We start from the raw sequence: 26,530 nt of genomic DNA, 5'->3' as shown, positions 1-26,530 counted from the left end.
TATAATCTTTTCAAATATTTTCTCTGGTCCTTTCTCTCTCTCTTCTCCTTCTGGGACCCCTGTAATGCGAATGTTGTTGCGTTTAATGTTGTCCCAGAGGTCTCTTAGGCTGTCTTCATTTCTTTTCATTCTTTTTTCTTTAGTCTGTTCCGCAGCAGTGAATTCCATCATTCTGTCTTCCAGGTCACTTATCCGTTCTTCTGCCTCAGTTATTCTGCTATTGATTCCTTCTAGTGTAGTTTTCATTTCAGTTATTGTATTGGTCATCTCTGTTTGTTTGTTCTTTAATTCTTCTAGGTCTTTGTTAATCATTTCTTGCATCTTCTCAATCTTTGCCTCCATTCTTATTCCGAGGTCCTGGATCATCTTCACTATCATTATTCTGAATTCTTTTTCTGGAAGGTTGCCTATCTCCACTTCATTTAGTTGTTTTTCTGGGGTTTTTTCTTGTTCCTTCATCTGGTACATAGCCCTCTGCCTTTTCATCTTCTCTATCTTTCTGTAACTGTGGTTTTTGGTCCACAGGCTGAGGATTATAGTTTTTCTTGCTTCTGTTGTCTGCCCTCTGGTGGTTGAGGCTATCTAAGAGGCTTGATGGGAGGCTCTGGTGGTGGGTAGAGCTGACTGTTGCTGTGTCCCATCAATTTTAAATAGTATCTTCTATTCTTTTCTTTCTTTACGCTCCTACTCCTATTCCAATATTTTTAGGTAATTCAAGATGGTAACATTTTCAGTCTGTCACTGCAGTAAAAAAAAACTCCCAAAATCGCACTTCTGTGTTTTGTCCATTAGTTGCTTCTAAAAATTAAAATCTGAATATCTGAATCTATGCCATTTTCAGAATGTTCCAAATTTCAAGGACCAATGGATTATCTCTCCCTTTTTCTTAGATCAGTTGCACAAAACCATGTTACCTTTAGTTTGTGCATGTCTGCATGGCGACTTTTCACCTATTTTCCCTCCATGCAGCTGCCAATTGCTTTTCTTTTCACGTTAAAGAAACAAAAAGAAACCCTATGTTTTCTTACTTCTAAGATCATCCAACTTCTTAATCAATCATTCTTTGTTAAAGAAAATTTACATTTTTGTTGAAGACATGCTTCTTGGAGTCCCATAATTTGTACAAATTGCTTTAGGTCTTCTGCAGAATAACTATCATGGAAACATTTTCAAATTATTGAAATTTTGGATCCAATTGTGTGTTGGGTGCTGGTCCTCTTATTTCAAGAATTCTTCTTTTTTTCCCACCCTCTAAAGCGCAATTTCAAATACTTTTTCAGAAAGAATCTGTGGAAGGTAAAATTTCTAAATCTCCCCCATGTCTGAAAATGTCTTTGTCTTCATGCATGATTGATTGTTTGTCTGTATATAGAATTATAGGTTCAAAGTCATTTTGCCCTCAGAATTTTAAAGACATTGTTATATTGTTTTTAGCATTCATTGTTGCTGGTGAAAAATTTGGTATTAACCTGATTTATTATACCCTTGTAGGTAATCTTTTCTCCTCACGGAAACTCTTAAGATCTTTTCTTTTTCCGTGGGGTTCTGAATGTTCATGATGATGTGCTTAGATGTGATTCTTTTTATTCATCAACCTCATCACTTAGTTGGCCCTTTTAGACTTTTCCACTCAGTAATTTTCTTTTATGATGGCTTAAAACTACGTTCTGCTATGCATTTTCTCTTTCTGGAACTCCTACAGTTAAGTATTCAACTTTCTGGATTGATCCCTGTATTTCTTAACTCTTCTCTCATTTTTCATCTCTTTTTCTTTTTACTTTACTTTCTAGAAGATTTTATTTTTTCTACCTTTTTGAAAAATTAAATTAGTTTTCATTTAGCAATCACTTTTACTTTCCATGAACTCTTTCTTGCTCTGATTATTTTTTTCATAATTGTATGTTCATTTTCTTAAATCTCTTTGAGAATATTAATTAATATATCTACTGAATTGTCTTCTGTTCCCTGAATTATTGCTGTTTGTTCCAGGTTCAGTTATTTTGCTTGTTCATACCAGTTCTTCTCCTTTATGCTACCAGTTCATCTCAGATATGATCCTTGTTAGCCATCGATTTTATGACTGAAGGGCTAGGTAAACATATATAGCTAGATGGCATGGATTCCTATGGCAGATGAGTAGGCCTAGTTCCTCAGTAGATCTCCCCTTGACTGTCAGGCTTTCAACATTCATTTTAGGATGCCTGAGAAGGAAGCTGGCAGTTTCTGGCTCACCCTAGACGTTTACTCTGGGAGAACTAATAACCATTTAGAAGTTTTAGTTCTTTCCAGACATTTCTTTCAATCTCTTTACATAATAGATCTTGGTTTTTAGCTTGGGAATAAATGTCATCACTGCATGCAAGGAGAGGATGTGCCAACTCGTGTAACTGTTTAGAAGGAAATCCTTCAATTCATCACCTTGATGTCTGCCTCATTTTCTACTTCCACTCTTGATACCTGTTGACTTTGAGCTTAAAATCTTTCTGGAAACTCTGCTTAAAGAATAGTTTCCACCTCTGTTCCAGCCTTCTCCTGAGCATGTCCTGGGCTTAGCTGCCACCACTCTGGCTTATCATCAGTATGATCCTGGAGAATTATGTCAAATCTCTGGTCAACTACTTCTTCTCATTCCCTCTTGTATTTATTTACTGCCATTAAGGTGGAGGGACGAGGTGGAGAAACATATGCTCAACTCACCAACTTGAACAAGAACTCAAACTTAGGTCTTTTGACCAGTCTCCTTACCCTTATACCTAAGATATGGACATCATATTCAGTTATTTTACTTATTAGGTGTGTGTCCTTAGGTATGCTATTTCACTTCTTTGTGTCCCAAATTTCTCAACTATTATTTAGGAGAATGATATTGACCATATATAGTTGTAATATAAATTGGGGAGAATAATATCAGTCACATAACAGTTCAGTGAGGGTGTTTTAAGGGTGTATAGCATAATGTGTGACACACAATGAGTACCCAATAAATGATAACTTAAAACATAGGGTTCTAAGCATACAAGTACATCCTATATTTAGTTCGTATCTTGGGTATCTAACCAAAGTACTTTAATTTAAATTCCAATGGGAACATTTTAAATTTACTTTATAGCCTTGCTTACTCTTATTATTTCTAAATCAGAAGAATTCATTGGCACAAGCTATATATCTTTCTCTGAAAAGTTACTATGAATGGCTAACTTGTACCTTTTGTAAAAAATATTAGGGTCTACAAAGAAGTCATTTAGAATAAAAAACTGTGCAGATTATCAGATGGGTAATTTCACTTGAAGAGCTATATGAATAAGAACCAACAGAAAAAAGAAATTTAATGATTTTAAAAATTACTAACAAAAAAGATTATTTTCACTTAGCTATTGTAGCCAAGCATAACTGACTTGTTTAATGAAATCACCAGGAAACTCAAGGTAGGAAATCGTTATATTTTAAGACAGATTAGTGTCCACATTAGACATTTATTTTCTCTGACAGAATATACTTTCTTCTTATTTTTTCTCCCCTAGCAATTAAAAAAAGTATATCTTTGGACATATTATATAACTTTTCTGAACCTTATTTTCCTCATCTATAAATCAAGAAAAGTACTTGCTCTTTTATAGAAGTGTTATTTGAATAAAATGAGTCAAGACAGGTGATCTCTTTGTAATGGGTTCCCTGACAAGGGATTTTCCACCCCACTTAGAAATGGTCATATTCAAAGAGGTGATATAAAGAACACTGTGGATGTGTTTGATAAAATAAACTGTCCTCTCTTCATTTAAAATTGAAATAGAATGTACCTCAAAATTATTGCAGTGAAGGAAAACCATAAAATGAGACATTAGTCAGCTACTTTTGCAAAAGCAGCAAACTCAAAATATATTTTTCAGGGGGACAATCATCTATTATCAAACTTTAAACCCTAGCACTTTTAAGATATGTGCTGCACTTAACTTTGAAAAAGGATCACCTCCAAGAGCCCCAAAGATTGTACACTTGTGGATGGAGAACTGATGTTCTGATTGACCTTACTTCATATTTATTGGTTCTCTCTCTTTTTTTAAATCAAACTTGAGTTATTTTCCCCACACAAAATACATAGATCTTCCCAAGGAAGGTGTGACCTGATTGCCAAAATGCCTTCCAAGAACAAGAAGCCAGACAGAGGAAGACATTTGTCACTATGTAAAGCTTTGGCAAGCTTCTCTGGACATGGCAGCTGCAAAGTAATGTGGGAGAACATTTTCTTGCTTTAAGACAGACTGTTGTCAAATTCTTCAAGATAATCTAGAGGGAATCAGACTGTGTTCTTGGTTCTCCTGTACTTCTTGTAGTCACGGGTTGAGCTAAATGGTAGAGATGTTTTTGTGAGCAGTGTTTTCTGAGGATGAGAGGCCCCAAGTGAGGAAGTTACCCAAAGATGACTGAAACATGAATCTAGAGTCTTCTACAGTTATAAGGAAACAGAAAGGAAATCGCTCTTTGTCCCTTAAAAAAAAAAAGTTTTGGGCTTCCCTGGTGGCGCAGTGGTTGAGAATCTGCCTGCCAATGCAGGGGACACGGGTTCGAGCCCTGGTCTGGGAAGATCCCACATGCCGCGGAGCAACTAGGCCCGTGAGCCACAACTACTGAGCCTGCGCGTCTGGAGCCTGTGCTCCGCAACAAGAGAGGCCGCGATAGTGAGAGGCCCGCGCACCGCGATGAAGAGTGGCCCCCGCTTGCCGCAACTAGAGAAAGCCCTCGCACAGAAACGAAGACCCAACACAGCCAAAAAAAAAAAAAAAGTCTCTTTTCCTTGATCCCACCCCACTAGCAACTAACCTGTGAAGCGTGCTCTTCTGTTCATGTGCTATTTGTGTGCAAATCATTTTAGTGAAATAATTGCTATATTTCTCATGATTCTGCTTACTTTTTATTTATACAATTCTGCTTTAAGAATCTCTTCCTGCTGCTATGTATACAACCAGTCCATTTCCCTACTGATGCCTAGGACTCTACTGCTAAATAGCATGTAGAAATTGTCCAGTTCTAGGGATGGACACCCAGATTGTCTTCAGTTCCTTGCCATTACAATGACACCGTGGTAAGCTTATACGCCCCTTTATGGACCTGCATGAGAATTTTCTTGAAAGATAAACTGAATTGCAGGATTTCTGGGTCACAGGGAGGGGTAAATGTCATTTTACAGAATATTGCAAGATTGCTCTCTAGACAGGCTGCATCAGTCTACATATCCACCAGCAGGGCAGAGGGGCTCCTATAGCCTCACTTTCCTGCCAACACTTGGCATCATACAGCTTTCTAATTTTTTGCCATTTTAATGAATGTAAAGTGATATCTCACTATTGTTTTACTTTGCATTTCTCTGACTACTCATTAGCTTAAGCATCTCTTCATGTGCGTGTAAGCCTGTTGGGTTTACTTTTCTGTAAACTGCTTGTTTATAGCCTTTGCCCATTTCCTATTGTGATTCTTATATTTCTGTTATGCTGCAAGAGATCCTGGTGTATTCTAGATATTATTTCCTTGTCAATTTTAGACACTGCAATATCACCCAATCTGTCATCTTTCAGGTCACTTTGTCCATAATATCTCCCCTTGAATGGAATTTTAAAAAATTTCTGATGTTACTTACTTAGTCAAAATTTTGCCTTACAGTTTATGCTTTTGGGTTTCATTTTAAGAAGTCTTTCAATGCTTTGCCACAAAAATATTCTCTTATAATCAACTACTACCATTAAAGTTTTACCTTTCACAGTCAGGTCTTTAACATTGGGAGTTCACCTTTGTATATGGTATTGGGTAGAGATGCAGTTATTATTTTTATCCATTTAGTGAGCCAGGTTCCCAACATTATCAGCCTTTATCATACAAATAAGTGCCTTATATGCATGTGTATGTCTCTGAGCTCTCTGTTTTGTTCCACTGTTTCCCATGTCTGTTTTCTGGTCAATACTATTATGTTTCATTGTTGTGGTTGGGTAGTATGTCTCAATATTTGCTTAGGCAAAGCCTACCTCTTTCCCCTTTTCACAGCTGACTTTTATTTTTCTACTTAAAGTAAGCTATCAAGTTTCTAAAAAAAATCTATATAGAATTTTGATTGGTTCTGCATTGAATTTATAGCTCCATTTGATGAGAATTGACACTTTTAATACACTAAATTATTCCCTTTCAGAGCATGTGATGTCTCTCCATTTACTCAGATCATTTGTTTTGTCCTTCAATAGAGCTTCAAAATTTCTCCATAAAGGTTTTGTGTATTCTTGATTAAGTTAACTTCTAGAGAATTTATGGGTTCTGTTGCTATTTTAAATGGCATCTTTTTAGTTATAACTTTTGTTGGAGATTGTTGGTGTAGAGAAATGCTATTGATTTTTGTACATTGATCTGGTATCCATCAATCCTGCTGAACTTTCTTATTGTTCTCATATTTGTCTGTTGATTTTATTGCTAAGCAGTCATATCATCTCCAAATAATGAGTTTAATCTCTTCTATTCTGATCTTTATATCTCATTTCTTTTTTTTTCTTACAGAATTAGTTGTGACTTTCAGTAACTATGTTATACGGCATCAGTGATAGTAAACATTTTTGACTTAAAGGGAACATCGTAAAGAAAAAGTTCTTCCTTTAAGTATAGGTTGATAGAGGCAAGTTTTACCAAGTTAAGAGTATCCTTCAATTTCTAGTATACCATTAAAAAAAATTAGGTGTTGGAACTTTTTAAAATGTCTTTTTACATTGATTAAAACAATCATATAATTTTTCTCATTTCTTCTATTATTGCTGAATTTCATTGATATACTTTCTGATGTTAAAACATCCTTTTATTCTTGAGATATACTCCAGTGGATCATAATGTATAATTATTTTAATATATTTTAATATTTGCTTAGCCAAGATTTCCTTTAGGATTCTTGGATCTTTATGCAAAGTTAAAATGGGACTTTTTTTTTTAATATTGTCCTCATGTGGCTTGGAATCAAAATCATATAAAATAAATTGGATAATTTTGGGTTTTAAGAACTTGTAAAAATAAAAGAACTTTTCCTTAAAAGTTTGGTAGAATTCATATACAAAACCATGTTCGTAGGCCTGAAGCTTTTCTGGGAAGTGAATGATTTAAAACTCTCTATGCTTATGGTTGTATTCAAGTTTTACACTCCCTTTGTGGCAAATTTGGCATTGTATATTTTCTATCAATTTATCCATTTTTTTCATTTCCTCTAGTTTTTAAAAGTTTGTTACAAAATAATTAATCATATATTTTTTAAAAATAATAATAGCTTTTAAAAACATTCCTTTGTATCTATTCAGTCTGTATATTGTTTATTTGCCTATTTCCTGTTTATTTGCATATTTTCTCTTTAATTCTTGAGTCTCCCTTATTTATCTTTTCAAAGAAATTTAGTTTTTTTATAACTAAAAATTTTTAAACTATTTTGAAATACTTTCAGACTTTCAGAAGATTAGCAAAGACAATACAGAAAGTTCCCATATACCCTTCACCCAGCTTCCTATAACATTAACATCTTACATAAAATTATTAAAACTAAGAAACTAATATTAGTACAACACTGTTAACTAAGCTACAGATTTTAATCAGATTTCCTCAGTTTTTCCACTAATGCTCTGTTTCTCTTCCAGGATCCAAAATAGGATACCATATCTTATAGGCTGAATTATGTTTCCCCAAAATTCGTATGTGGAAGTCCTAACCCTCAGTACCTCAGAATGTGACAGTATTTTGAGACAGTATCTTTAAAGAGGTAATTAAGTTAAAATGAGGTCATTAAGATAGACCCTAATCCAATATGACTTGGGTCTTCATAAGAAGAAATTAGGGCACAGGAACACACAAAGGGAAGACCATGTGAAGACACAGAGAGAAGATGGCCATCTACAAGCCAAGGAGAGAGGTCTCAGAAGAAACCAACCCTACTGATGCCTTGACCTTGGACTTCTAGATTCCAGAATTATGAGAAAATACGTTTCTGTTGTTTAAACCACCCAGTCTGGGTACTTTGTTATGGCAGCCCTAGCAAACTAATGTATCATTTGTTTTTCATATTTCCTTAGTCTCCTCCAATCTGTGACAGTCTCTCAGTCTTTCCTTGCCTTTAAACAATACTCTCTCATGTTATCAACTGTCAGTTGGCACTTTTGAAGAGTGCTGCTAAGGTATTTTGTTGAATATCCCTCTATTTGGATTTGTCTGATGCTTTCTCATGATAAGACAGAGGTTACGGACTTTTGCGAAGAATACAATAGAGGGGAAATGCTCTTCTCATTGCATCATACCACAGAGTACATAGTATTGATATGTCTTATTACTGGTGATGTTAACCGTGGTCACTTGGTTAGTGGGGTGTTTGCCAGGTTTCTCCACTCTAAAGTTACTATTTTTCCCTTTCCGTACTTTATTCTAAGTGAAACACTAAGTTAAGCTCACACTCAAGGGAAGGTGAATTCACTTCTTCCTGGAGGGAGGAGTATCAAAGAATTTTGGACATATGTTAAAACCACTACAGTAATGAATAAATGTTTTGGGGGAGATGCTTTGAGCTTATTCAAATATGCTGTTTCTTCTTAATGTTTTTCCCACTAATTTTAGGATTTATCAGCAGGTCTTGCCTGCAACAATTATTAATGTGGTAGTCTAATGATGATTTTCTATTTCCCTCATTCCTTCTAAATGTATGAGCTGGAATTTTTTTGTAACAAAGAGTTCTGTCTTCTTCCTCATTTATTAACTTAATCATTTATTCATATGAGTATGGACTTATGAATATTTATTTTGGGGGTTGAATCAGATATTATCATTATTTATTTCATTGCTCAAACTACTCCAGCTTCCACAATTGGGAACTCTTTTAAGCTGGCTTGTGTGTCTTTTTGACATGCCCTTGTTCTTATTTTCTGAAAATGATGCTTTAAGTGTATCTTGCATTTTCCCTGCCCCAGCCCTAGGTTCATTCATTTCTCTAACCCTTGTTCCAGAATTTTTTTTTACTTGTAGTGTATTCACTGCCATTCAAATCTAAGTATTCATTAATTTTCTTTTTCAACCTAAGGGTTATTTAGGAATTTGTTTTAATTTTCCAAACATGTGAGATGTATTTAAGCTATCCTTTTAAGAAACTTAATTTATAATTTAATGCATTATGACTAAAGGACATAGTGTGTATGACACTGATCCTTTGGAATCTGAGGTTCCCTTTGAAATATTATCTCTGGTTTATTTTTGGTAAATATTCAGTAAATATTCTGTGCATGTGAAAACAAAAAGTGAATTATTTGTCACATGAAGACTCTATATATGCCTAAATAGCTTAAGTCTACTAATTGTACTGCTGAGATATTTGCTAATTGCTTCTTTCTGTTCAATCTGTCAGTTTCTCAGAGGTATGTCAGAATTTCCAACTACAATTATTTCTTTCTTATGTCAATTGTTGATAAATTTACACACATACACACAAGCACACACATGTGCCCTTGGCAGCATAGATGCCCTTGGTAGCTACGTCCTCTAAATCCACTGTTTCTTTTCCGCATATACAGTGTCTATATTGGTTAGATGTTCCAGTTACCTATTTCTGCATAACAAATTACTGAAAAACCTAGGGGCTTTTTAAAACAAGCATTTTTCTCACAGTTCTGTGAGTCACAGATCTGGGAAGGGCTTGGCTGAGTGGTTTGTTTCTAGTGTATGCAGCGTCAGCTGGCATGGCCGGGGCTGGAAGACCCACTTCTAAGGTGGCTTCTTCATTCATATATCTGGCAACTGGGCTGAGAAGTTTGGAATAGCTGGGGGATGCATGGGCACTGCTCAGTAAACTCTCTTTCCACATTTACTCCACCTGGCACCTTGCGTTTACTTTCAGCAGGGTAATAGGGTAGTAGGGCTTCTTATCTCCAGAATACACTTACTCAAGTCTCCCACCCCCAAAGTCTTATCTCACTGTGATACTGTCTTGAAGTCAGGACTTAGCCAACTGAATGAGACCCAGGTGAGCATGAGTGCTATGTGTATAGTTCAAGTATAGTATCTCTCAATTTAAAGACCTGTAAAGAAACATTATCCGTCCCCTGCCCCCAGTATCCCTGAAACATCCACATGTGATAAACAGATAGGACAATTACAATAACACTTCAGTTAAAAAAGCAGGAGAACAGGATACACATAGCAGTTACTAGTTTATGGCAATTCTGAAATTCATTTCAACACATATTGCCAATTTCCTGATTAGGACCAGTCCTACTCCCCGGGAAAATTCTCTGAAGGTCCTGGCTTTACCCTCTGGGCTCTTGATTCTGTCCTCTGAGCTACCCTTCCTTTTCCCTAAGAAACTGACTATATTTGCAATTGAGTGGCCTTCTCAGCCTGCTTCTTGCCCATAGAAGGGTGGGGGTGGGGAAGGTGTCTTTTAAAATTTTGCACTATCTCTTTTCTTTTTAATTCAAGATGACAGTGCTCTTACCTATGCTATTCATTGAAAAACGTAGGTTTCCTATGAATCTTACTGGGTTTCATTCTATTAGACAGAAGTCACGTTTACAAATCTCTTTAAGACAGGAAGTTTTTTATCTTGGGTCCTGTGGTTACTGTGCAATAAAGCCTTGAGGGGCTTCCCTGGTGGTGCAGTGGTTGAGAATCCACCTGCCAATGCAGGGCACACGGGTTTGAGCCCTGGTCTGGGAAGATCCCACATGCCGCGGAGCAACTAGGCCCGTGAGCCACAACTACTGAGCCTGTGCGTCTGGAGCCTGTGCTCCGCAACAAGAGAGGCCGTGATAATGAGAGGCCCGCGCACCGCGATGAAGAGTGGCCCCTGCACCGCGATTAAGAGTGGCCCCCACTTGCCGCAACTAGAGAAAGCCCTCGCACAGAAATGAAGACTCAACACAGCCAAAAATAAATAAATAAATAAATAAAATTTAAATAAATAAATAAATAAATAAATAAAGCCTTGAGAATCTTAGAATCCCCATTGTTTAACAGTGAGGGTCTATGAGGCATACCCATAAGACCATCAGAAGTCCTTTAGTCTAGCTGAGAGCCTCTATGAAACACTGCCTTAGACCTTTCTTAAGTCTTAACAAAGGATTTTCCAGACCCACCCTGAGGTGGTTCTTTGCTCTGAAGCCATTTCATATTCTGAGAATCTTTTGCTAGAATACACAGGGGATGTGCAACAGTTTTATTTCCAAATCCTGACTCTTTAATATTTCCTCTAAATTTCACCCCAAAACTAAGCAACTCCACAACAGCATTATTCACAATACCCAAAAGATGGAAGCAACTCAGTGTCTATCAACAAATGAATGAATAAACAAAATACACTATATACATACAATGCAATATTATTCCATTAAAACGGAAGGAAATTCTGACACAGCCTACAACATGGATGAAACCTGAGGACATTATACAAAGTGAAATAAGCCAGCCACAAAAAAGACACGTATTGTATGATTCCACGCATGAGATGTCTAAAGCCGTCAAATACTTAGAGACAGAAGTTAGAATTGTGGTTTGAATATAGGGGCTGGGCAGAGGAGGGGGATGGGAAATTGTTGTTTAATGGGTATAGAGTTGTAGTTTTGCAAGATGAAAAGAAGTCTGGAGATTGACTGCATAACAATATGAAGTACTTAACACTACTAAACTGTACATTTAAAAATGGTTAAGATGGTAAATTTTGTTATATATATTTTACCACAATTAAAAAATTTAAAAAGCCAAAAACAAAACAAGACTAAGCAACTCTTACTTTAGTTCATGCTTTTCTCTTTGTATTCTATCACAGTCAGCTAGAAAAAGCCAGGTAGTATTCTCTGCATTTTACCTAGAAACTTCCTTAGACATAGCCACAAGTTCATTGGTTTACAGGTGACAGTGTTGCCAAACTTTCCAACTATTATGTACCAAAGGTTGCTTTTTCTTCTGTCTCCAGTATCATTTCTACACTGTCCTTTAAGACTCACCAACATATTCCCACTTTTATTAACCATTTCTTTGAGGCCCTTCTAGCTTCTGCCTCTGCCCGGGCCCAAAGCCAGTGCCATACGTTTTAGGCTTCTGTTATGTAAGCAACCCCCTGCTGGGCACCAGGTCCTGTTCTGGTTATCTATTGTTTGGAGGAAATGACTGATGGCAGCTGGTCTAACAGCATCTGTTTTTATCAACTCTTTATTTTGGTAGAACTTCTGCCCTGATTCCCCATCAAAATTGACTAATGGGTTGTTACTGTCAATTTCTGTAGTGATGAAGAAGGAAAATTATGGCCCAAGGTAACGTGGTGAAGAAACAAAAGGAGAATTTCAAAACGTTCCTTCAACATACCCAGTTTTTCTTTCCATTCATTCACCCATAGCAGTCCATGATAGTTTTCTGTTTCCTTGGGTTTTCGCACGGGCATGTGCTCTCTCTCTCTCTCTCTGGTCATGGTTATTTTAGCTACTATTCACATCTCTCTAGCATCTGCAATTTTTCAAGGTTAATTTTGGGGGGTGGGTGCTGATTTAGGAGCTGAGGGAAAATATTACAAAGACATGGGCTATGGAAATTTTAGTCTGGTGGGAAAAACAGATCACTAAAAATCCAATATTATAATAAAAGGTGCTAATGATATGAAGAAGGTAAGCACAGTGTATTGTGGGGAGAATAGAGAAGCAGTTTCTAAATGAGACTTGGAGTTCACAGAAGGCTTTAAAAAGGAGCCAGGTAGGAGCTATGACAGGTAAAGCACAACTGAGGCAAAGGAACTTCAGATATAAAGGTATCTATAAAAGAATGACTTTTTGAGATAGCATGAATTATTTAGGACCCCACATGTAATTCTGAATTGTCGGGAACAAAGAATGTATGCAAGTGAGTGGGTGGAGAAGTTAGAAGTAGGAGGGGCCTGAATATAATGTTATACCAAGGAGCTTGGATTTCATTCTTCAAGAGAGTGGGAAATATTGATTTTAAGCAGGGAATTGTGAGGGTCATATTTACAAGTTTCAAAGGTTAAACAGACAGCAGTGTTTCATGCTTAAGCTCTACGGCCCCTTGCTTGCATGGGAATTTTCTAAAGCCCTGGAATAGGCACTAACAACGAATTTTGTTGTCAATTGTTTTTTGTAAAACTTGCAAAAGGAAGATATAATTGAATAGTCTCTTTCTACTATAACTTGCCTCCATTACATTTTCCCTAGGCTGTGGGCATTACTGGAAATTGGTTAAGGGGAAGTTCTCGATTATTTAGTAATATATATTAAAGTAGTCTGTAGTCACTTCTGTCTATAGCTAAGTTTTGGTATAGAAATGCCTTCTGGTAATGATCTTACTACCCAACCAGCACTTATAACAAAAGCATGTAGGGCCAAAGGTCATATTGTGATAAAAATGTATATTCACAGTTTTGTATTTGTTTCTTAAAGAAGGACCTTAAACCGTAAAAACGTGAGGGCCTACAAACCGAGATCTTCACCTGGAGCAATGCCCGACAGGACCAAATTAGTAAACTATTATAAAAATTTTTTAGCTCTCTGAGAGATGAAGACCTGAACCAGGCGGAAATAGCAGAAATGAAGAAGGGTCACGGTGCATGCAGGGAGTAGAATCTATGGAACTTGACAATTGTTTTGATTTGGGGGGTGAGTTTCAGAACAAACTGTAAGGACGGAAGCCCATTCATGGGGAGAGAACGTCAGGGAAATTCCAAATTTAGTTGGAGGATGAATCCTGTTTGGGGCTTTTGCTGCCTTTCAGGAGTCAGAAAGAGAAGTGGAGGAAAATGCTAATCTGCGGCTCAGCTAAGCACCCAGAGGTTTGGGGGATGTTATTTGCTATATTTTCCATTCTCTGGACGCCACTTACCAGGCTCTTCTTGGCCCTCGTCTTCCGGTCCTCAAGCCACCACACGTCAGCTACTTGCGCGCCTTCAGAGTTTCCCGGGGGTGCCCGCTCACCGGATGTGGGAGAAGCACTTCCGCCCCAGAGGGGCTCGCTCAGGAGATGCAGGGCGCAGGCGCGGCGGGGGCCTGCGCAGGCGCAGCGGGGGCTTCCGCAGGCCCAAGTTCTGCCGGCGCGTGGGAGTCGGCGTTTGAGTGCGTGGCTGTGGTTGAATGCTTTTCCCAAACCGAGAGAGCTGTTCTCTTTCCGCTTAATGCCCCAGGCCTCCATTTCCCCACCCCCCACAGAAAGTCACGGCGCCTCCCCAAGGGCTTTGTAGGTCTCCAGGCACCGAGGCCCAGGCGCTACTGAAGAAGAGTCAGCGCTGATTTCCCAGCTGCTAAACGCACGGCTCATTACCTTTGGTAGGTTTTTAAAAAAATTTATTTATTGTATTTATTTATTTTTAGCTGTGTTGGGTCTTCGTTGCTGCGCGCGGTCTTTCTCTAGTTGCGGTGAGCGGGGGCTACTCTTCGTTGCGGTGCGTGGGCTTGTCATTGCGGTGGCCTCTCCTGTTGGGGGGCACGGACTCCAGGCACGTGGGCTTCAGTAGTTGTGGCCCGCGGGCTCTAGAGCGTAGGCTCAGTAGTTGTGGCTCACGGGCCTAGTGGCTGTGCGGCATGTGGGATCTTCCCGGACCAGGGCCCGAACCCGTGTCCCCTGCATTGGCAGGCGGATTCTTAACCGCTGCACCACCAGGGAAGGCCTCCTTTGGCGGTTTTACTCTGAGCCTAGAGAGCTTCATGAGCTGAGTTGCAAGTCTGCTGTGACCTTTTGTTTCCTGTATAGGAACCTGGAAATAAGGGGGGAAATTCTCAGCCATTAAGATACCAATTTCTTTTTTTTCTTTTTCTTTTAATTGTGTTGGGTGTGATAATGGTATTGTGGTATGTAGGAGAATGACTTTTTAAAAAAATTAATTAATTAATTATTTTTGGCTGTGTTGGGTCTTCGTTTCTGTGCGAGGGCTTTCTCTAGTTGTGGCAAGCGGGGGCCACTCTTCATCACAGGGCGCGGGCCTCTCACTATCGCCGCCTCTCCCGTTGCGGAGCACAGGCTCCAGACGCGCAGGCTCAGTAGTTGTGGCTCACGGGCCTAGTTGCTCCGCGGCGTGTGGGATCTTCCCAGACCAGGGCTCGAACCCGTGTCCCCTGCATTAGCAGGTAGATTCTCAACCACTGCGCCACCAGGGAAGCCCAAGATACCAATTTCTTAAGCCAGGTTTCTCAGGCAAGGAACCAGAGTAATTGCATCCTCCTGGAGTCCCAAATTAACCCGTGTCCCTGAGCCAGCTGTGGAGGATTTTGAGATTTCCACTATCTTGCCCTAAAGGGTAGCAAGATAGTGGAGGAAAACTTGACCTTATTATTACTAACGATTGTGGAACAAACAGAAATACATATTTTTATTAGTTTCGTATTTATATTCTTAATAAGCCATTCAGGTATACCAAAATGTAGCGGACGGTGGTAGTCCAGTGTGAAATTTTATGTCACTGAGGAAGATGGCTGGTAACTTAGAGTGTGAATACGAATCTGCTGTGATTATTTGTACCTTGAACCATTGACTTAGAAATCTTACTTCAGTGAGGCTTATCCTGACCACCCTTTAAAAAAAGTTTAACCTACCCTCTACTCCCAGCCATCCTTCTTACCTCCTTGAAGTTGTTTTTTTGTTTTGTTTCTGTTTTCTCCATTGCACTTTTTAGTTTGTAATACGAAGTGTAATTTACTTATTTATTATAGCCCTGCTTTATTATTTGTCTGTCCCACACTAGAGTTAAGCTCCATGAAGGCAGGAACTGTTTTTTTTCCTGCTTACGAATGTATTTCAGAGACCTAGAACAATTTTGGCTCTTAGGAGGTGCTCAATAAGTAATTTATTGAATGAATGGAAAACTGGATATGTTATTTTCCAAAGACCATAAGTAGAGCCCAGAGGGAGCTTGCGCTGATTGCCACGACCGATATGGAACACAGTTTTATGGGCAGTCCTGGTTGGCGAAGACAGCAAGTCAACCAGTGTTTATGGAATACCTGTTCTACCCCAAGTGATAACTTTCCACATTCCTCAGAAATTAGCATCCGTTCTCCATGAAATATTCTGATACTTTTTAAAGCGTCTTAAACCTTTGGGGTTCCTTGGGCAGGACCTCTGTGGTTCGTCTCCATGGCATCTCTTATCTCGATATGCACATACCAGACGATAAATATTTGTTGAAAGAGCAAAGGAGCTAATTGGGTTAAGGCATTAGGTCACTTGGGAATTCAGTTAATTATCACATGAATAGTATTTGTTTTATGGAATTATGGTCCACAATAGTAGGATTTTGCAAACTGGGGCTATTTCTCTGAAGGATTTATAAGGTTTTTATGATACATTTTTGGGTCTTCCTTTCAGTGATCCTCTGAAAAATGAACTTACACATATTCTGGGCTGTCTGGATAACCAAATGCTGATGGGAGGTTTTGGTGTGCCTGTTTGTTTTTGTGTCTCTTTTGAGCATGTTAGCACTAGGTAACGTAGTACATACTTTGTCACAGGTTAATAAGAACAGAGGCAGCTTTAAAAAGTAAATGATTTATTCACTGTAGATGAAACCCAAATGACATTAAGCCACTCTGTTAGAAGCTTTCACAGTAGTTTAAAAGGAGAAAAGAGATGAGAAAAATGAGTCATAACATGTGGTAAAACAGGCTTGCTGAACTAGCAGTTGGTACCATATTTCTTTTCTGAGAGGTAATTTAGTTCAGCAAAACATAATCATTGGTGTTTTTAAAGTAATTTTTTAAATTTAAAAATTGTTGGCCTTACTGTTTTGCTATTTTTGTGTGTGTGTGTTTTGTAGCTAGAAAACCTATAATATAAGGAATTTGAGCCCACCTTTATGTTTGTACATATTTAATAATATCATAATGAAAATAGTTTAAGTTGGGGACATGGGACCTTGAAAATGTGTTTTTACATTTAGTGAGTTTTAGTGGAGTGTGTATGCTTTACTCAACCTGGTGAAAAAAAAGTCATTGTAGAGCTTTGGGCTTCAGGGCCAGTCCCCAGAATATTTATTTCAAGTAAGTCCAGGTGCGATAGTTCAGTGTAGGACAGATAGGTCTGTTACTGCTGGTGCTAGGGGTGCTACTGCTGGTGAAAAATAGAAGAGAGTGATCTTAGGAAAATATAGGGAGATTGGTTGGCAAATATGGAGGAATTTTAGGTGAAGTTGGAGCTTTCTTTGAAATTTTGTTTTTGGCTCTGAGTTTGTGAGTTCTCTTTCTTAGTGACCTTTCTCAAATGGGTAAGTGAAATGCAGTGTTTTTATTTCTAGATTTAAAAGAGTAAACACTAAACGGCACTTCTGTGGATGGTGCAAATCTGTTCAGTGTGGAACATTGGAAGACCTAAAGAACTGCTTAAAGTCATTGTGATAGAAGATCAGAGGAAAGAGATACTTATTTTCTGATACTGTCTTCCCCTCTTAACTCATTTCCCAGCCCCCTTGCCCCAGCCTTCCCATCCCAGGCCCTGCATTGGGAAATAGGAGTAGAAAGAAATAAGGGCTTTTTAAAAAATTTACTTTAATAGAAGGGGTACTGGGAGCAGGTGTTATTTCAGAGTCGACTTTGCTACCACGTCCAGAGTAATACTGTCCGGAGTTCAGTCAATCAGCAAATATTTATTGAACACCTACTGTGTGCCAGGCATTATCCAGGGAGCTGAAACAGTGAACAATACAGAGTCCCTGCTTTCGGACTTACATAAAACTAATACTTTCTGATTCTGTTCTATTCTGTCTCTGTCTACACTCGGTACACTTTAGATGAATATGAGTGGGCAATTTGAAGAATTTTAGTGCATTCTTTATGCTGATTTGGCTGATTTCTAGGGTAGAATACAGAGTTAGATATTGTAAAGGCTCATATTAATTTGTTCTTTTTGTCTTTCTCTGTTTTAAGGGGTGTCATGAAAGTTGACATAAATCTTCAGAAGGTGGACATTGACCAATGTTCAAGTGATGGCTGGTTTTCAGGAACTCACAAATGTCACCTTAACAATTCAGAGGTAAGAACATGGAGATAAAGTTCTCTGAAATCAGAAGCTCAGAAATATAATACTTTTGAATATGTTGTATTTGTGTGGGTAGGTGAATAAGAGGCATCTTACTGGGAAAAAAATCTCCTATGCAGGTCTGAATGTTGCCAAATGAACTGAAAGAGGAGTAGAAAATGAAATTTGTGCAGAATAACTGTTCATTTGGGGACTAAGAGAAGGCTGAAACTAAAATTATGTCTGAAGTTTGGCTTTAGTCAAAGGCTGACCCTATTGTTCAAAATGGGCTGGAAATTAAAATAGCCCTGAAGTGAGAAACCAGTCCCAAGAGGGGTCAATCAAATTATGCACATTTTTATGGAATATGATGCTTGTTGAAACATTGATGGTATTCGTTCAGACACCCTGCCATCTGCTAGAAAAGCAATAGAGAAAGTATGGCTAGGAGATTTTGAAAAAAAGGAGAAAACTGTACACAGGAAACTGAAACAGAAATGTGTGTATTTGGTGTGTTTTTTCCAATTTGCAGTTCCTATCCATACTTGATTTCATGGAACTCTGTTTGGTAAGGGACAGGCAGAGAGATCATACTTCTGGAAATAAGGCTGTCACTTGTCTTTTTTTTTAATTATTTTTTTTATTGAATGAAAGATTCTTTAAATTCTGTAGTGCTTTACAATTTTCAAGTTTCACACAGTTGATTTCATATAATCCCATAATAACCCTTTTTTCCCCTCTACCCCTATATTGCCCCTCTCTCCATTCTCTCTCTCCACTGGTAACCACTAGTTTGTTCTCTATGTCTGTGAGTCCGCTTTTTTTTTTATTATATTCACTAGTCTGTTGTATTTTTTAGATTCCACATATAAGTGATATCATACAGTATTTGTCTTTCCCTGCCTGACGTACTACACTTAGCATAATGCCCTCCAGGTTCAAACATGTTGCTGCAAATGGCAATATTTCATTCTTTTTATGGCTATGTAGTATTACATTGTGTGTGTGTGTGTGTGTGTGTGTGTGTGTGTGTATGTATGTATACACATACATACACACCACATCTTCTTTATTCATTCATCTGTTGATGGACACTTAGGTTGCTTCCATATCTTGGCAATTGTAAATAATGCTGCTATGAGCATTGGTGTGCGTGTATCTTTTCAAGTTAGTGTCACTTGTCTTTTGTAGTTTCAGAGATGACATGTGATGACATCCTCTTTTCATTTTCAGTAATCTATCTCTGAGGTCCCAAAATGCTCTGAAACAAATGTACAATAAAGCTCCTGACCTTAAGTACTTGGGCTATCTCAACTTTCCATGAATTTATGAGGAAAGTCAGCTTGATTTATTTAAAATAGGGAATATTCCCATAAATGTAGTAATCTACATGTTCAATTTGAATTTTTGCCACATACTCCCGCAGCCCACCACTACCCAAGTAATCTTCCACAGTTCCCCACATCCCCCTAAATTCCATGCACACCTCCACCTGCCCTCCATACTTCCCACCACAATATCCCTCAATCCTCCCACCCTCGATGAAACCCCCCAAATCCCCCACATCCCTCTAAGCCCATCGCACATCCCCACCATGTTTCCATGACCCCCCTCTTCCTCTGTACCCCACACATCCCCACTCCCACATCTCCATACACCTCCACGTAGCCAACCCTCTGCACAGCCTTCACTTCCTTCACTCCCTGCCCCCAAATTGGGACCCAGTTACGTCAATGAAATGTTTCTGTCTTATCAAGACACAGAGGTCAAGATCCTCTTTTCACCTCCCTTCACTGTTTGTTCCTATGGTTTTGAACTTTTCTGAGTTCCCACTTCCCTTTGGATGGTTCTGGCATTTCTAAAGATATGAATTTCAGTCACTGATTTGGTAAATATCTTTAGCCTGATTATTATCTCCATGCCAATGGCATATAGCTACAAAGCTTTGTCTTTTAGCCAGAGTGGAATTTTTTCTGCCTGGGTGTCATATTGTGGATATTGATCTGTATGTGCTCATTTCTGTATAGCCTTGTTTCAGTGGTGCTCCTGGGTGGTTCAATAAACAGTCTGTCTAGAAACAAGGAGATTCTTTTTTATCAGTCTGTTACAGTTGCTGCTTGCCTCTAATTATCTTGTTGTAGTTTTTTTTCCATATAGCACATCTATGTATTTGACTAGATGGTCTTATTGGGTGGCCTTTTGGGAGATTGATTTATTTTCATTGCATCAGGATTATCAATTTTCTGAGGGTTGTGTCTTTTTAAAGCTTTCAAATAAAGCTAAGTTATTTCAAGATAAAATATTATCCTCTATTCTGGTAAATAAAGATTAGAGTGAATGTGTAACTTTTGGCTATACATATGGGAGCATTGCATTTATTCAATTCCTATAGGAAAAAAACAGAAAAACATACCCTGTAAGACAACCAACAGTTCAGTGAATCTCATGTGAAAATGTTGTACAAAGAGGTTCAATGATCAAAAAATAACATCAACAAACACTGAATCTACAAAATGCATGTTTTGAAAACTCTGGATCCCTCGACCCCTTTACTTGCCCAGGTCCTAGGGTTGGGAGTCGAGATCTTGGTGTCCTAGGCTGGGCCCCTGAGGCCCTTGATGGGTAGTCTGATTGACACAGGGCTGGCCTGGAACTTCTCTAAGGTTCTGGAGTTGGTGCTGGTCACTCTAGGTACCTGCCGCCGGTCCATACCACATCCTCAGACTCGGGACCAGCAGTGGTCTTTCAGTCCTTCCCTGTAGTGATGTGAATTGGAGGCTAGGAACTGGCTTCTACTGATGTTTTTACTGCTTGGGAAACAGAGAGAAAAGCCCTTGTTCAGGGCGTTTTTCATCTGCACTGGCTTGCCTTTGTCCCTTGTCGCAGATTTTCTGTCACAGACCCCAAGGATCATTGTGTAAACCAGCTTGTTTTGGGACGTGTCTACCACGATTCGTATTTGTAGGGTGTAGGGGCCTGTCTATGAAAATCCACATCGCTAGAAACAGAGACACTCATCGTGTTTACTGGGTTTTATTTTGCCAATATTTAACATTCTTCTCTTGTAAATACCACAGGGAGTTACAAATTTCAAAGTTATAATTGAGGCAAACTTTTCACTTAAAATTTTCTTTTCCAGTGTGTTGGCTTTTCAGCCTCTAAGGTATCTTAAACTAGTATAGCGAGTCTGATGTTGGAAACAGATAAGTGGTATGTAACCAATGAGAGAAGCCTCAGGAGCATTTTAGAAAGGCATGGGGTGGTTTGTGAGGAGAATAAATTCTCAACAAGTTTGGGTTGTTATCGAGTCTAGGAGGCCAATAAGTATTTTTTGAAGGGCATAGTAAATTGAGATCTGAGTCGACACCCTGAACTGGATTGCAGGATTATTCTGGCTGTTTTTATGACTGATTCAGATCACTGCTACCTGGACTTGATCATGTTTTCAGTATCCATTTAAATAATTCTTGACCTATTTCATATCATTGTTTGCTTTGAGTATACAAAATCTTCTCCTACAGAATAGTTTATTAAAAACATTCAAATAAATCGATATTGCTGTTTTAAAGGTTTTCTTTTGCTTTGTTTCTATTAGAAGATTTTTTTTTTTTTTTAAATACATGGCTTTAAATTTATTTATTTATTTATTTATTTAGGCTGTGGTGGGTCTTCGTTTCTGTGCGAGGGCTTTCTCCAGTTGCAGCGAGCGGGGGCCACTCTTCATCGCGGTGCGCGGGCCTCTCCCGTTGCGGAGCACAGGCTCCAGACGCGCAGGCTCAGTAGTTGTGGCGCATGGGCTTAGTTGCTCCGTGGCATGTGGGATCTTCCCAGACCGGGGCACGAACCCGTGTTCCCTGCATTGGCAGGCGGACTCTTAACCACTGCGCCACCAGGGAAGCCCCTAGAAGAATTTTTAAAATCACTATTTAAAGTAGGAAACATGAGGACAGTGGCCTTGAAACTTTTTGATTGTATTCTATTAGTAAAAATGCTTTAAGCATTCACCAATGGTATTTGTATATTTTTTATTCTATAAAGTATATGCATCTTTTGTTATATATTCTGTATATTATAAATCAGAAAACTTAATTGGGTTGAGATAAATATAAAATATGGTTTTAATGTAGATTATATTTTATAAAAATAAATGTATCTTTAATGAGAGCAATGTAATTGACTGACTTACAATCTTTGAAAAATTTTCAGTGACAGTGTTATGATTGATTATGCTTCGTCATTTAAAAAAAATCTTAGTTTAGTCATTTGCAGAGACGTGGATGGATCTAGAGACGGTCATACAAAGTGAAGTAAGTCAGAAAGAGAAAAACAAATATCATATATATTAACGCATATATGTGGAATCTGAAATAATTGGTATAGACGATCTTTGTAAATAGATGATTTACAAAGCAGAAATAGAGACACAGACGTAGAGAACAAATATATGGATACGAAGGGGGAAAGGCGGGGGGTGGGATGAATTGGGAGATTGATACTATGTATAAAATAGATAACTAATGAGAACCTACTGTATAGCACAGGGAACGCTGCTCAATGCTCTGTGGTGACCTAAATGGGAAGGAAATCCAAAAAAGAGGGGATATATGTATAGCTGATCCACTTTGCTGTACAGCAGAAACTAACACAGCATTGTAAAGCGACTATACTGCAATAAAAATTAAAAACAAAAAAAATCTTAGTTTAATACTTAGTAATACAATGATTCAGAAGTCTAAGTTCAGTTTTTTTTTATATTTAGTTTTAATGTTTGTCATAGTTGAAAATATGCCTCGCAAGGATATGTCAATCCCAACTGAAGAAATAAATTGTTGACTATATTTTCTAAATAACAGTGTTCATTTCTCAGTTCCATCTACCAATTTTGCCAAGGTTTTTTTCAGAAATACAGCTGGCAGTTTTTCATCTTACCTGAAGTCAGCTGGTCCCTACTAATTGGAAAGCTGGGCATTTTAATATTTTAAAAGAATAGGTTAAAAATCCACTCAGACTTTCGTGGGGAATATTTTCAAACAGATTAGGAAATTTTATTTCCATGTTTAAACTGTATGGCTATGTGAGTATTTATAGTTTTGGGCAACAAAACCCACATAACTCTGAAAATATTTCCAAATATCCATTTTCAAAATGCTCACTTCAAAAGGTTTTCACATGGATTATTGAAGTGTCACATTTACTTTGAAGGAAGAGCTTATATATTAAAAAAAAACCACCTGCTACATAGACACTACTGACATCCACTTGTCATAGAGCAGGTCAGCAAATTTAGAACATTTGCCTTTTTTTTAAACAGCAATGCATAACTAATCTTCGAGTTTAGAAGCAAGTAGTTCACTCTGATAATCAGAAAATCTTTGTGTGGGAAAAGGTTTTCCAGGTCACACACCATCTTATTATGAAGAGTTGTAAATATTTTACAATTTAAAATAATATACTCTGTAAATCCATGTAGATGGTCAAATATAAAAGGTAATACACTGAGATGTGAAAGCAAATATAGGAACCAAGTAACCACTGTCAATATTTCTGTCTTAAAACTCCCAGTTTTACCTCAGGTGCCTTATCAGTATTATGGTCATATGAAATGTGGAGTGAGTGAAGGCATTAATGTCAATCCAAGTCTTAAATATTACTAAAGCTAAATTTATTTCTTATTTTTTAATTAAAAAAGTTAAATATAAATAGAACTTTTGTATTTTTTTCCCACATGTGTCCTCTGCTTTGGAGACCACTTCTTGAGGTTATCAGATTCACTGTTCTACCCAGAATCACGGGAATGGTTTTGTTGTCAGCTCAGCCAGTGGTTTTATATAGCGATAAGATAATTTTTGGATATCTCTTCTTTTCTATTGAATGCACTGAATGAGAGTCTACGCGTAACTCCTTACTACTTCATTAGATGCAACTCAGTGAATCTCTAAAGAAATATTTTTAAAAAGTTAAAATATAGGAAAGGATATAATTTAGCACACAAGAAAAGAAATTTAATGCAAAAATCTAAAGAAAGCAGAAGGAATTAATCATTTTCTTTTGAAAGCCCTCTTATATACAGAACATAGCTTAATCATTTGGCTATGGCAGGATTTAGAGTACTTTTCTAGAGCTCTTTTATTTAATTCAATTTCTGATTGAGTGAAATTGTTTAGAAACCGTTGTATATTAGTTTTCATCTTGTGGCTGAAATCTCAACATTGCTCTTCTTTTCTCTAGAAAGGTTCTGCATTACAAATGTTATCGTTCACCTGTCTCTAGAACTGTGCTGTTCAATATGAGAACCACAGGCTACATACGGCTACTGAAATGAAAATCAATTAAAATTAAACAAAATTAAGAATTCAGGTCCTTAGCCTCATTAACCTGATTTGAAATATATAGTAGCCACATGGAACCATTGGACACTGGACAATTAGTGGACAAGCTGGGCTCTTGAATATGGCCTAGCTTATAGTGTAGTCAAACCACACAAATTATTGAAACCTTTCAAATGCCTGAATTTCCTTATATGGGTGAATCAGTAACATTGCCTTTAAATTCACTAAGGGACATTTAAGGACAAACTTAAAATGAATTTTGGCTTACGTAATCATTCTTATGATCTACTGTGTTAACTCAATTGAAAATAAGTAATGATAAACCTGCAAACTATTTTTAATGCCATTATTTTACACTGAAAACTGTAAAAAAATCTTCCGGTAAATGGCGACAAGTAAATACTGGTAATCTTCTAGACATTTAAATTTCCACTGAGTTTGTAGTAAAACTTCTGTTTTCTCTCATTACCAATACAAAATGTGATTAATGTGAAATCACACTCTTCTGCTAAGATGTAGGGCAGTGATCAGGTGTTCACTGGTGCCTAGCACAGTGCCTGGTACATATATTGAATTAATGGAGGCAACCTGCTCTGTGGGTAGATGGCCTCCTTATAATAATATATAGTTATTGCTTTTGATTTCTCCCACTGGAATTGCTCAAAATAAAGTTAAACTTTTTTTTTTTCTTCACAGCAGCCACTCAGATATTTGAAGACCGCTGTCAGCCTGCTTCTAAGTCTTTCTTTTAGGCTAAATATCTTCTGTTTCAGTCAAGTATCGTTTTACTAGGTTTAACCAAAAGAGGCCATACCACTACTGGATGACTCCCCATTTGTTTTTGAACTTGTGAAGACCTAACTTGTTTGATTTTGTTACATAGACCTTTCTAAAATTAATGGAAAACTGATTATATTTTCAGAGTTTTCGTTATGCTCCTGAAAGTTATTTGGACTAGATATTCTGGACTTGCTCCAAAACTAGAGTTAGGAAATAGTATTCCAAAATAACTGTACTGGGGTGCCTAATAAGTCAGTTAAGGGAAAGCTGACTCTCTGTTTTTTTTAAATTTTATTTTCTTTAACATTTAATTTTATATTGGAGTATAGTTGATAAACAGTGTTGTGTTAGTTTCAGGTGTACAGCGAAGTGATTCAGTTATACATATACATGTATCTATCCTTTTTCAAATTCTTGTTCAGAGCTGGCTTTCTTGTTCAGAGAAAGATGTTTCCAGCAACAGAGCAAGGGTTCACCAGTGGCTATTGCCATCTTGTGGTTGGGGGAAAGGGAGAAAGAGAGAGGGGATTTTGCAGGGCTTATAAAAACTTCATGCAACATTGGCTATATGGTTGGAGTAGGTGCCTCTTAAGTATCTTTGCAACCCAAAGGTTTTATACTTCTAGCAAACTGTAAAGGGAACAACTGAAAGGTGTTTCCATCCAAAGGCAATGCTCTGACTATCCTTGCATTGGCAATACCTTGAATTCTCACATTGCATGTGATTGTGCCTGCAAAACTTGAGATTTTCTTATTTTGCTCTGTGGTAATGATAAAGCAAACTGCTATTCATCATTGGCGCCTTCATTCAAGCTAGCTTATAGGATTTGATTTCCACTTAACTCATTAAGCACTTTGGCGATGGTTATGCATGACTAACACATTCTGACGGAAGTGAAGGAAAAGCCAAAACATGTTTAGTTGACTTTAGGTTGCGAATCTGGGATGATGTGAGCCAGAAAGGAGGCAATATAGAGGAGTATCATTTTTTTCTCTAATTTGCTTCTTTTGCTTATGAAGGAATCAGATACTAGATACCTTAGAGGAGAAGATAAATCCATTTTTTTCCACTGTGACAAGGTCATGATATTCGGTATCTGCTCTTGAATAACACTCCTTTGTATACATTCCATGTCACTGGATTGTATCACCAACCTTCTTGAACTTGTTGATCTAATGTTGGGACCTTTGAAGTATTTGCATTAGAATGTACAAAGGGGGAGCACATCCTGTCTATTTAAGGTAAATAGACTCTTTCTCTAGATCTGTCTGTTTATCTCATGTCTATATCTCTATTTATCTGTCTATTTGAGACAAAAAACTATTAAATCTTGATTTATAGCTTTCTACTTTATCAACTTTATGGACTACATAAAATGTTTTTTTAAAAAAACCCTTACAAGATCTTATTCATAAGATCTCTTACCAGTAGTGTA

The 26,530-nt window shown here is 37.7% G+C and overlaps 1 protein-coding gene across 1 annotated transcript in view; it reads left to right on the top strand.

Annotated features, from left to right (window-relative positions):
- GPR158 (G protein-coupled receptor 158) overlaps nucleotides 1–26,530 on the top strand; it is a 327,082-nt gene that overhangs the window by 18,577 nt on the left and 281,975 nt on the right. Inside the window, exon 2 of the mRNA XM_059915293.1 lies at nucleotides 17,895–18,000. Within this exon, the coding sequence (XP_059771276.1) occupies nucleotides 17,895–18,000 (106 nt within the window). The remainder of the gene's footprint in view (nucleotides 1–17,894; nucleotides 18,001–26,530) is intronic.

The sequence above is a fragment of the Balaenoptera ricei genome, chromosome 2 (genome assembly GCF_028023285.1).
Source record: "Balaenoptera ricei isolate mBalRic1 chromosome 2, mBalRic1.hap2, whole genome shotgun sequence".
NCBI lineage: Eukaryota > Metazoa > Chordata > Mammalia > Artiodactyla > Balaenopteridae > Balaenoptera > Balaenoptera ricei.
Note: the sequence above shows the minus strand (reverse complement) of the source record. Positions and strands in the feature narration are given on the sequence as shown.